The following is a 12,620-nucleotide window of genomic DNA, read 5'->3' as shown; positions in this document are numbered from 1 at the left end:
CTTGCCCGTTTATATTAAATATGTATATTATTTTTTTTTATTTGTTACTATACGTTTAATAAGGTGAAATCACTGTGAATAGTAGGGTAAATTAATCCATTTTATAATTGTTTACAGATAATTATGTAAATTTAGTCGGCAGGCCCCTACTGGTTACAATATATTTGTTTAGTCGTATTTATATGTATGCACATTTTTCCCACGCGAACTTAATCATTTTCTTTTTTTAAAACAAGATAATTAAGCTCAAGAGGATTTCACTGTCGCTGTAGCTTTTGAGTGAACAAGATGGTATATCAAATTACAAGCAACGATTTTTAAGTTTGTATTATTTAAATAGTCTTAGAATTATCGAATATTTTCTACAATATTTACTAGATAGTTTCAAACAAATTCAGAGAGAAAAATTTAATTTAATAAATAAGATTTTATAATTACAGTCCGAATAAAAATTTTAAATTGTAAATATCAAATAACCAACGAAATAATGTGTGTATAAAAAGTTTTACTCACCAATCCACCTCCAGCTGTATAAATCATAAGAGCCATAAGTAGCCCGATGTGTCCAATGGCACCTTTCAGCTGAACTGTCCTCCAATTTTTCTTCACAGTGCCCAAAAGGCTCTCACTCTCAAAGGTCACTTCCCTTATGTGTTTAGAGCTCCCCATATTTTTCCACCCGATGCCCTCGAAAAGCTAGCAAAACACATCAAATGTCACCAAATAATGTTTGGCGACATTTACCCGCACAATAACGATTCCCTAAATCGAGGCATGTGGTCACCATAAAAACCTCCCAATAAAAAGTACATGTGTTATTAGATCACATAAATTATAAAGTTTTAATTAAAATACAAGCGCAAAAAATCATTATATTGCGCTAATTTATTATTGTTTATAATTTATAATGACTAAAATTTAGGAGTCGATCTATGTTACGACCGGAACTTCCGGCTCGCGCCTCGAGCGGAAAAAGCAGCTTTCCCGTGGGCGAACTGCCAAAGACTGGTGTTCAAAAGTGAATTTGGAGTTCGCAGCCCCCACTATGTGTGTTTTAGTGCATAAACTTGGATGTGCGCAAGTTCAAAGAGACATATTATGAAATATAAAATGTACTTTTAGCATTATTTGTTAGTTTTGTGCAAAAGTGCCAACCCTCGTCAGCATCAATCATATTATGTCAAAACATACATATATTTCCATAAGTTAAGCAATTTAGTCTTACGATGAATGCTTAAAAATCTAAAGCTTAACTAAAGCTAAAGTTTTGATAGTTGCTGATTAGAGTTATTGAGTCATAGTGCTTTCAGAGACACCTGACGATTAAAGCTATATTATAAATAATTTATAATTATATAAAAACAGACATCTCCGATGTATACAGATGTTTCAATCTGTCAGATGCAAAATTTACTATTTTATCCCTTCACCAATTCCTACTAAAATTATAAAAAAAAATACTGCAAAACTAGTTGTACTTAATTAAATTAAAATGATAATTACGTGTAATTTATATTGTAGTACTAACGTATAGATTGGTATTAACCCAAAATATAATCATGAATACCTATTTTCATTTTAAAATGCGTCCCCATACACATTCCAAGGTCTTGTGCCTTGTATTTAAAAATCTAACATTAAAGATTTAAAAATATATTATTCTACAAAAAAATGTATAGGTAATTTTATTAAGAAAAAATGTACATAACAAATAAAAATAAATTATTTATGGAGAATTTTTTCCTGAATTTGCCGTAGCAAACTTATCAATTACGGCATATTTATATGTGAAAAATTAAAACTGTGATTTTATATGCAAATTAAATTTAAATTATGCCTCAAAAATTTTATCTCATTTTGCTATTTTTGGGGGTTTAACTATGGGAAGGACTAACTATGCCTCTCCGTTTGTCTATAGGGAGGCGGAGGGGGCGGGCCGCCCCGGGCGGCACTTGCTTGGGGGCGGCATATTCGCGATGGAATATTGTTGGAATGTGGTTCTTAACCCTGAATAAACTAAAATTCATGTAAATCTACGAATAGCAAGCTTATTTTAAGAAATGCTGATTTTATGACTCTGCAAAAAAATGTATGGAGACGGCGGCAATTTTAAGGATTGCCCCGGGCGGCACATACCCTAGCTACGCCACTGTGTCTCAGTATAAATATATGAATAATTCCCGCGTCATAGCGCATTGTTTTTACCTTATAACTTTATACAAAAAGATATTCTTTACAGTATCTCCAAAAGATTATTTACCGTATGGTGGGACTCGAAGGCAAATAAAACTTTCAGCGACTAACCAAACACACCACACTTTCGTGGCACAATGTCCCACGTTTGCGCGCGTGAATCGTTTGTAAGTTGAGAATCATTCCGTATTTTTTTTAGAATTTTATAAGTTTATAAGCTACAATATACGTCTATTTTCAATCAGCACCCGCAATTAGATGCGTCATATAAATATAGCAAAATAGACGTATGCATATAGGCGGAAAATAAATATTTAAAAATGTATATTATAATAATTTAATAAAATTATTCGCATAAACTTAAGCTGAGTACTAATTGTTAGAGACTTGATTAATTTTGTTATAAATATTTTTAGAAAAAGAAAAACAAAAAAATCACAGATTTCTTCATCTGGTTCAAAACTATGGTATAAAAATTGTGAATTCAGCCGACGGTCCCCGGATGCTCCCACCCGCTTCCTTCATGTGTAAACCGAATTCGGCTCATTAGCGACCCTAGCACTTTAACACATGTTTCCCATGGACAGGGCCGATGATCCGCTTCCAATCTCAACCTGAATGGTCCCGATGGACGACCGCTGTTGGTTTCACGGTGCGGAGCTACTGAGCTACTATCTTTTGTTGGAGATGAAGGAAAGGGGGATGATTTTGATATTTATTTCCTATTCCGAGTGAGCTTAAAAACATAATAAAAAACACGAAATTAAGATAAGATTTTTTACCAAAATATTTTTTATAACTTTAAGGAAATAAAACGATTTATTGAGCCGCGCTACGAAAGTCTCATATTTTTTTCAAAATATGTAATAATTTACAGGGAAAAAAAGCTTAATTTGGGCGCAGCGAAAAATTTTAAATATTACATTTTCTCAATAGCTACAAATTTACTCGAATGAAAAGATGTAAAGAAAGGAAACCGTGACTATAGTACATATTTTACTAAAATAACGTAACAGAGAAAAAAATCAGTAATATACAATTTAACATTCTAAATACTAGTAGTGAATAATTTCTAATAAATTTTATTTTTTAAATAACTATTGAAGCTCTTTAAATTAACATTGAACTACAACAATGTGGAATTTCGTATGTCAGGATTTATGCGATATTCAAAAGTAAACTTATTCTGAAAAAAAAACATATATATATATTTTAATATGTAGTATATTATTTAATATAATTAAAATATATTTAAAATTCACGAGAACAGTTTTAAAATTTGTTATCGATAAAAAGCGTCGTCTGTTATTACCCCACTAATGTAATATTAAATACAGGTTTATTTTAAATAATTTATATTTTGTAATCTCATTTTTTTAGTCTGGCAACCCAAGTAAACTGTTGACAGCTTACTGTGAGTCATGTTTTGACAAATATGAAACGTCAAAGTATAAGCACGTTTTTGCTTTGAATCTCAAACCGTTGTACACGAAACTAACTATCCTGATGAATCTACTTGTGCGAATAGTTTTTCTCGTCTTGGCACACGCCTTAATCGCCAATTCGCATTATATTTCTTCACAAGGACAAACAGATTTTATGGCAATACAATTGAATAGACGAATTCAAGATCAAGAGAGTAATATACCCAAACACATAGTTAAGAAACGAAATGTGGAAGCAACTATAGCACAACCGCATGCACAACTGGTCAATACATCGACTTCGGTAAATATTAATTTGCCCGAAGAAACGCCTACAGACAAAAAATCTATAAAAAAAGATCTACACCAAAATATAGGTTTGAATTTTACTTTTATTTTATAATACGTTAATCAATTTAATTCAATAATTTTTATTTCATTTTTTTATGCAGATAAAATAATATTGTTGAACAATACTATATCGGAGAATAAAACTATGCCATTAGTAATAAATAACAATACGACTACTGCTGAGAATATTACCCAAAGTGAGGTGTCCGAAAACAAAGATCAAAAATCAGGCGCCCAAAAACGTGGACTGATTGTGTTTGGATCTCTTGGATTAATCTCGTTCTTTTACATTGTATATAAATACAACAAGTATGTATAAACCATTCAATAATATATTTAGATTTGTAAGTAACCGACTCAATTGTATTAAAGCATAAATTGTAAGCGTTTATAGTAGCAAAAGATTTTCTCGAATTATTTATGTACGATAAATATTCTAAAAGTAAAGATACAAATCCATATATCTGGAACATTTTATTTTGAGATTGACTTACAATAATTTTAGATCAACTTTTATTTATTTTTCAACATATTCACTATAGACCTCAATGCATTTTTAAAACTAGCGAATAAATTTTAAAACATCACAATGCATGCAGAGTTTCCAATAGTCCAATCCAAAGCTCATAAATAATTTTAAAAGATTTTATTAAATACTAATAATTAAAATTTGTACAGAAGAAAAAGATTTCTGAACGAACCTTGTTCTTGGCTAGGATTATGAATTTACACAACTATGTTAAACACGTTTCTGCGATTGAGGCCTAAACCCTAAAAGAAGCCCATATTTTCAAACATAATTTAATACCATAAAACAGAGACAAAAATCAAATCAAATATCAATCTCATAAGTAACACAACTTGAAATGCCTCTGTTTTTACTAAATATGCATTATTAAAAAAATAGTTATAAGCCAACATTTTACCAAGAATTATTTTAAATGCCAGTGTCGAATTCTTAAAAACTTTTCATGTAATTTTTGCTCATACTAAAATGTTTTTTATTTTATACTGTTGCATTTGATTATATCATTTTAAAAATACTCGATTCAATGAAAGAAAATTATAGGAAAATATCAATATTAGAAATGGTCAATATTTATATAAATTAATAGTTGGTTTATTGGCTCTTGACGGAATAATAACTTGCCTCAAAACTATAACTAATATATTTTAATTTATTTGTGTAAATAAATAAACACAGAACTGTTCTAAAATATGTTATTAATCAACAATGATTACCTTAGTGGCCTAAATTTAAAACTAAATTTTTGGAATAGGTTAGATTTTATTTGCATAATTTTTTTTTAAATAATTGGCACTGATAAAATGTACACCAGTCGTTACCACATCCACAGTAATTATTAACTTTTTGTTATTGATTATTTTTAATATATAAAATATAAAAGAAATCAAATGATTTAAACAATAAATAACGTTAAAATGGCACTGAAAATGTATATGATGAAATGCTGCCGCAGCGGCGACTTTCAAGCGTAACGGAAAAACGATCATGCAAAGGGTTAATACATATGCTGACAATTATTTATAAACACGGCTTTGCTACTGACTTATATAAATAGTAATAAAACAATATTCTATTATATTTTAATACCAAATGAAACCTTTCCCAACTGATTTTCATACTCATTGTTTATTCCAAATTATTACAGGCGACAAAATCAAATGCGCGACAATAACATAACATTCGACTCCAATGATCAGCAATTCAAATATGGTATACTAACATCAAACGAACACGGAGACAGTCTGGAAATGTCCAACATTCCTCTCACGGCCGAATCTGACGACGAAGATGAACTAGAGATTTTCGACCTAGAAGGCAGGCGACGATTCGAGTTGAACAGCACCAGAAGTGACACCAATGTCAACGATCGGCTAATGGACAAGGAGGATGTCGAAATCCTAGATTTAGACTTACCCGGAGTAAAAAGTGTCTCTCATCTCAGTAGCGGGACTACCACCGTAGACGAAGATTTGTTGAATCTCGATGACGCCATAGACGAAATACTTAGTAAGCCTGTGATTCAAAATAACTATACGAGCAACGCCAAGAGTACAAACGATGACAATTTCTTCGATGTCTTATAGCACTTGCGCTTAACAATCGCAGTGTATATCTAGATATCCTATATTCCACTAAGCTTTTACAATAAACTGCCTTCCTCCTGTACATTCCTGAATACTTCCAACGCGAATGCTATTTTAGTTTTTTTTATTGTTAAACGACGAAAGTCAATATTCCTTCTACATTACTTCTTATAATCTTTGCATATTTATTTTTAATAAATTAATATGTAATAGTATATAGCACCATAAATGTGATCTCAGTATTACTAAAATTAAAAATTGAAATATTATTTCGTCAAAGTGGTTGAATGTTTATAATATATCCCAAATGGTAAATCATCGTTACTCAATTCATAAAGAAATCTCTGATAAATGTTTTTTAAAGTTTCAATACCATAGTTATTCAATATAAGAAACGGGGGTTCAAACATCTAATTCTAGTCAGTTTACCTCCCTCATTCATTCAAATACGTTAAATCTGATGTTACTTCATTATTTTACATTTCTTTCAATTGTTAATTTTAATTTAAGATTTTGACGCTTTTGCTTGTTACCCATTCTAATATTATGTTAATTAAGAAATTAGTAATAGTAACACCATATTTTTAATAATGGAATTCGAAAATGTGCGATTTTTATCTACTTAAAATTTTGTTCCTTTGAAATATAATTTGTGATAAACTATAAATACATTTTGTTATATTTAGTAAGTATTAAATTGTATTTTTAATGGGTGACCTTTTAACTACAACACACTAAAATATGTTAAAATCTTACAGAAACTGTAATAACGCTGTACAAGATTTTTGCCACAAATATAAAGTAACTTGCTTTACATGTAAAATTACACACTGATTTCAAGAAATCTGCCATCAGTTTCTCTTTTGATATCATATTTATTATTCATAATGTTTATAGTTAATATAGAATTAATTTACTGCTGATTTTTAAACTCTTAAATTATAATCATTTTTAAAACTAAAGTAAAAAGTATAATTTTTATATATAAAACCAGTTATTTAATCATTGTGGCAAAAAGTTCAAGATTTTTGTAGTGTAATTTTAACCCATTATAATTAAAATATAAGTCAGATAAATTTTACATATAATAAAGTATCTATTTATGTATTATTTATACATTTAATGTACACCTATGCATAAATAAATAAAAAATCAACTAACATCATAAGTTTTCATTGGTATATTGAATAAAATACAATATAAACAACAAAATAATTAACTGTTAAAAACTAGTACAGAGTAATATATACAAATAATATAGTGGGTTTAATTTAAATTCATTTTCTAGGTCTTCTAGGAATCTTTCGTTTTGAAGGGTCATTGTCGTCGGTTTTGCTAAGTTCGTTTCTCAACTGATTCAACATTCGGGGCGTGAGCAAACCTTGAGCGATCAACCGGTCGGACAATCGGTCTTTAGGCATATCAGTTGATTCATTGAAATAATTTTTTGTAAAATTTGGACGTCTATTGAGCTTTTCGATTGCTTCTTCATCAGAATTTCCTTCGGCGACCGCTTCTGAATTGCGTAGCAATCTAAGAAGCAATTTACATTTTAGATAAATTTTACAACTTTCGTCTCTCCCTTGACATAGACTTGAAAAATATATTAAACATACCTTGTGATTTGAATGATACCTTGTTGAATCAAAGTATCTAAATTTCCTTGCATATCTCTAATAACCTTTGCATCCGGAAACAAATCTTGAAAACGGTAACTAAACAATCACAGTAAAATTAGATTTTTATAGGTGATTTAATATGAATAAGAAAAATAATACAACCTTAACCACAAATACAAATCGAGTCCGTCAAACACTGCTTCTAAATGTACTAAATCTACTATTGTTTTCGGAGGTGATAAAGGCCAACCGACTGCATTACAAATCCACGACCAGGTGATGGTATCATTTCTGCTATATTGCCTAACCATCTACAAAAACATAATTTATGAATATATTATGTTATATATATATATAGATTTAAAATTCTTAACTAAAAAATACCTTTAAAAATAATGCGCAAACGAATGGAACCTTTTGATTGATGGGAGCACAACAAAACACGTAACGGGCTCTCAACGGCAACGGAACGTGCTGTATCATCTCAGCTAAAAATTTGAAAGCTTCTGTGTTGCACATAAAGTAGAGGGAATCATCAACAGTACAAAGATGCACAAAAATGTCCTAAAAAAATAAATCCATTAGACAGAATCGCGAGTTAATGTAAATTAAATACAAATTAAAGATACATTAGATTGTTTTATATATAGTGACTGATTTGTAAACCTTGAAAATTAACCCCGAGGATGACTTTATTTGTTGTTTGTGAAGAACAATATATACTAACCCATAATGAACTATTCGGACAATAGCAATCAATTCAGATATCTCTATGGTGATCGGAATATTGCGCACACGAAAATTCTGAACATAGGTGATTGTTTGATTGTCAAATATATTCTACTTTTAATTCCAACTGCATTATATTTTTCACAATTTTCAAGTAAAAATTTGAGTAATTATAGGAAATGTAAGTATATTGTACCAATGTAAATTACTAATATAATTGTAAAGTACTTTTAAATTAAAATCATATTAACATCTCTTATATATACAGAGATTATTTTTTTATATATATATTGACGTATACTTAAATATACTTATATGTGTATATTGATCAACTATTATCAAAATTTTTGTTGATTGAAACTTTTGCTGTGCGCAATTTTTGTTTGCGTAATAGTTATCGAACCATTTTCTATGGTGATATATGCATCGTAAAAATGAGAAACAAATTAACAAATGTACAAATATAAATTCACTGGGGCAAAAACTGTACCATTTGAGAAACTCGAGAGCTCAGTGACAACATTTTTTAAACATTACTTCAAAAAAGCTCACGTTCCACTATATGACAACCTATTAGTATTAATGTATTAACAAGTTCAGATTACCTGGAATAATATAAAATATTAATGACTTGGAAAGTGGAACAATGTGTATAAAAACATAGAATATGTATATAACGCATGAAGTTAGCCACAAGTTAAATAATTAATATTTTATTATAGGATCTAAACTTAGCTAAATTTAATAATACATACATTAAAAATGATTTATGGTTGATTTAAACATTCTGGTTTTATAAAATACAATAATAATTATTTTTGAGTAGTTCATAATTATTCAAAATTAGATTAATACTATTTTAATTGAATTGTGTATTATGAATAAATTATTTTTTCCATATGTAATTCATATAGAAAACCTTATACTATTTTTACGTATTCCGTTAATTTTTGAATGTGTATGATAGTTGTAATTTAAATATGAAAAAACTTTTTAGTACTACCATCAGACTGCTGAGACTAGCATGAGGTAGATGGTAAGCGTAAAGCTCCATTTGTTCTGCCGTGGGATGTAATCCAGCCTGTGTGACAACTTCAGGCGTCTGTGCCATTAAGCCCTTCAACGTCGCTAAATCTTCGGCTCTGAATGTAGTAACGTAACCAGTTTCCCATACACTTCCATATCTACCAGCTCTTCCTTTAAAAATGGCATTTTAAATTATAGATATTGGCAATACATGATTCACAATAAATGTAAAAAAATAAAACTAACCTGCGATTTGTAATGCTTGTGAAACTGTAATTGTGTGAATTTCTTTTTCGCCTTTTTCATTCATAGTCGGCTTTATCAGTGAGTAAAATATTATCCTTCTAATACTCCTATGTATATATTAATATATTTATTTTATCTATAGATTAGTTCATTGTATATTTTATATATATAAATAATACTAACAAATTAATCCCGAGACCAATTGCATCAGTAGCTACCATAACTTTGCAACTGCTTTCAGGATCATTGAACTTATTAGCTTGAGCTAACTTCGTTCCTGGTGGTAAGCTTCCGTAAATAACTGCAACTTCTTTACCTCTTAAAAATAAATGTTTATAATAAAATTGAACATAATATATATGTAAAATAATCATACCTATTTTCAATAGATCTAGATACATTGTAAATATCGTTCTTGTTAAAACAAACAATACAATCTCCAGGTAATATGTTATCTAAAGAACATACTGCAGAATCTTCTGTATACAATTTTGTTAATCTTTCATATTGTTTAATCTAAAATATTATTTAGTATTATTTAAAATCGTCTGATATGAAGATATATTCATTAAAAATACCTCTAATTCTTCGCCAGTTGTATTGCAAATGTCTTGTATTAATGGTATTGAACCGGCTTCACCGCATAAGTGCAATTCTTTTGCTTGTAAACCTGAATTAATTATATGAATTACAGATAAAATATAAATAAATTATATTATAAACAATAAATAATTAAACCTAAAATAGCTCTGGTCCAAGCCCATCCTCTTTGTTTATCAGCTATTAGTTGAATTTCATCGATAATTGCAACTTCGTCTGAACAATAAATTATTTAAATTTTAATTTATATTATAATACATATGTTTAATGATAATATATAAATGAATCACACATGGAACATTCAAAGATGTCATTTCAACTGTACAAGAAACGTGATTAGCTGGTTGCTGATACTCTTCAATAGTGGATGTGTTAGTTTCGTCAACTGAGTTATAATCGTAAGAATATCGTCGTTCTTCTCCAGTTATTAAATCGCAACGGGTTCCCTAAATAATATTATTTTAAATAATATATTATTTTTTTTATTACATTATATAAAGATCTTACTAACTTTTTTATTAGATTTATGATAAATTTCAGTAGCCAATAACTTTAAAGGACCACAATAAACCCCTGATTCTGCTTCCATGTAATTCTGCATTGCATGATAAGTTTTACCCGAATTAGTAGGACCAGCGTGAAAAATTACACGTCTATTCATTGCACGAGCTGCAGGATACCTTAAAATAAAAAATAATCAAATTACACTGAACATTTAGATTTGAATCAATTATATATTAAAAACTAACCAATTAGCCGGTGTTCTTAAGTCAGATATTTGTTTTAAATCATCTAGACAGTCCAAATGCGGAAAAACTAATTTTGCATGCCTTATGAAATAGGGGTAAAGGTCGTCAACGTGACCAGCGCCTAAATTTAAAACATTTTAATAAGTTTTATAAGACTTGGTAATAGTTTGTTATCACACTTTTATTGATTAACCATTACCTTGTAAAATGTCGCTAATTGTAATATGCAAATCAGTCGGTAGGTCATTATCTAAGCAATGTTTTCGAAAAGACAAGAACGTCTGGTGCAACAGATGGTCATCTAGTCCGTTCTCAAGACACAGTAATTTAATTTCCGGCTTATGATAAAACGAGTTCATAACCTTTAATAAGTCCTGCTTTTCTAGTTTTCCTGTCAGCTCGGCGCCAATGTTGATATCATCTGGATTAGCCTTAACATGGACGGGTACAAATATCTGCGAAGGCTGCGATTTGTCATGTTTTTTGCCCCTTTTTAAAATATAACCCCAACGAATGCTCGAACTCGAGATATGCCTATCTTTCGAAAGAAAAATTAATGTTCTTCGACTCACGTCTATATAATTTAATGTTCTAACACTGTGCGCAAAAACAGTCCGGGTTAAAGTTTTAAGCATAATTATTCTAATTACATCACACTATGATGTATTTTACGTGTTAGGTTAGCTGTCATAAGCTGATGTGTCTTAAATGCTTTTGGTCCAAATAACACATATAAATGACCAGCATATCAAACTAATTGATTGTAAATACGTACACATTAATAAACGGCTAAAAAATATTTATTTGTATAAAAAACGATATTCTATTTTATAAAAATTATAATAAAAAATAATTAGGCGCATATTAATAACAATTAAAGACAATTTAAATGAGAAATTTATATAAAATAATTGTACCATTAACTGAATCGATTGTGCATTATTATTGAACAGATTAAGTGCAAGCCAGCATTGGTCAGAACAATGAACACCATATGAAAAACTCTCTATGACGAATTCTTATCTGAATATTAACCTTAAATAAATGCTCAAACTACTCGATTTATGGAATAAAGTATTTATTTAAATGCACATATCGTTTTAAATAATTCCCTATTGAATCATTTCCATTACAATATTAGTAATATTTTATACGTAGCAAAATTTTTTTTTAATAATTAACAAAAAATAAGTTACAATAAATTTAAATTTATATTTAAAAAACAATAACGCTTAAAATTTAATTTAAAACAATATTAAAACTTCAGTAATAAGAACGAATGTGCCTGTTGATGGCAAATTCACATGCTTTATACAATGCTTTTTTAACATCCCACCAAACGTACAACATACATTTTCTGGTATAATTTTCCATTGACAGTAAGGGGTTAACCAGTGTATTTTTTGAGACAAACGCCGAGAACTCCATTTCCAGTTTATATATTTATGTTTCATATAATTTGATTGATCAATATTCAATCTATCATTATTGCGATTTGTCGGTGCAGGTAGTAAAAATTAATATTTATTTTTTTAAATTATTTTTTGCTTAATATTAAATTGCTTGTATTT

General features: G+C 29.3%; 3 protein-coding genes across 4 annotated transcripts in view; 1 reads left to right on the top strand and 2 right to left on the bottom strand.

The window, feature by feature from the left end:
- Positions 1–1,007, bottom strand: part of LOC148231888 (TWiK family of potassium channels protein 7) — a 48,493-nt gene extending 47,486 nt beyond the window's left edge. Inside the window, exon 1 of the mRNA XM_088192925.1 lies at positions 514–1,007. Within this exon, the coding sequence (XP_088049051.1) occupies positions 514–669 (156 nt within the window). The 5' untranslated portion in view covers positions 670–1,007. The remainder of the gene's footprint in view (positions 1–513) is intronic.
- Positions 1,008–3,593: 2,586 nt separating this feature from the next.
- On the top strand, positions 3,594–6,777 carry LOC148231887 (uncharacterized). The gene is made up of 3 exons (XM_088192926.1): positions 3,594–3,994; positions 4,070–4,277; positions 5,642–6,777. The coding sequence occupies exons 1-3, from the start codon at positions 3,700–3,702 to the stop codon at positions 6,078–6,080; spliced, it is 942 nt and encodes a 313-aa protein (XP_088049052.1). The 5' UTR covers positions 3,594–3,699; the 3' UTR covers positions 6,081–6,777.
- Positions 6,778–7,245: 468 nt separating this feature from the next.
- Positions 7,246–11,755, bottom strand: Suv3 (Suv3 RNA helicase). Of its 2 annotated transcripts, none has more exons than XM_088192922.1 (14): positions 11,249–11,755; positions 11,050–11,170; positions 10,812–10,980; positions 10,593–10,746; positions 10,439–10,516; positions 10,279–10,370; positions 10,077–10,216; positions 9,884–10,018; positions 9,701–9,807; positions 9,432–9,625; positions 8,084–8,263; positions 7,862–8,010; positions 7,697–7,795; positions 7,246–7,613 (listed from the first exon to the last, which is right to left on the bottom strand). In XM_088192922.1, the coding sequence occupies exons 1-14, from the start codon at positions 11,682–11,684 to the stop codon at positions 7,358–7,360; spliced, it is 2,310 nt and encodes a 769-aa protein (XP_088049048.1). In that variant the 5' UTR covers positions 11,685–11,755; the 3' UTR covers positions 7,246–7,357. The 2 variants fall into 2 exon arrangements, with proteins under 2 accessions (XP_088049048.1, XP_088049049.1); XM_088192923.1 differs by having other exon boundaries at positions 9,884–10,010.
- Positions 11,756–12,620: the final 865 nt, after the last annotated feature.

Source organism: Plectrocnemia conspersa, unplaced genomic scaffold (genome assembly GCF_051122295.1).
Source record: "Plectrocnemia conspersa isolate PC_06_02 unplaced genomic scaffold, ASM5112229v1 ptg000009l, whole genome shotgun sequence".
NCBI lineage: Eukaryota > Metazoa > Arthropoda > Insecta > Trichoptera > Polycentropodidae > Plectrocnemia > Plectrocnemia conspersa.
This window is presented reverse-complemented; position numbering and strand designations above follow the sequence as displayed.

Excerpts from the sequence above, each read along its gene's own strand:
- LOC148231887 (XM_088192926.1), top strand. The coding sequence starts at position 3,700 with ATGAATCTACTTGTGCGAATAGTTTTTCTCGTCTTGGCACACGCCTTA. Across the intron at positions 3,995-4,069 it reads AGATCTACACCAAAATATAG|ATAAAATAATATTGTTGAAC; the intron begins GTTTGAATTTTA and ends TTTTTTATGCAG. Across the intron at positions 4,278-5,641 it reads ATTGTATATAAATACAACAA|GCGACAAAATCAAATGCGCG; the intron begins GTATGTATAAAC and ends AAATTATTACAG.
- Suv3 (XM_088192922.1), bottom strand. The coding sequence starts at position 11,684 with ATGCTTAAAACTTTAACCCGGACTGTTTTTGCGCACAGTGTTAGAACA. Across the intron at positions 10,019-10,076 it reads TCTAGATCTATTGAAAATAG|AGGTAAAGAAGTTGCAGTTA; the intron begins GTATGATTATTT and ends TTTATTTTTAAG. Across the intron at positions 8,264-9,431 it reads CTAGTCTCAGCAGTCTGATG|GACATTTTTGTGCATCTTTG; the intron begins GTAGTACTAAAA and ends TTATTTTTTTAG.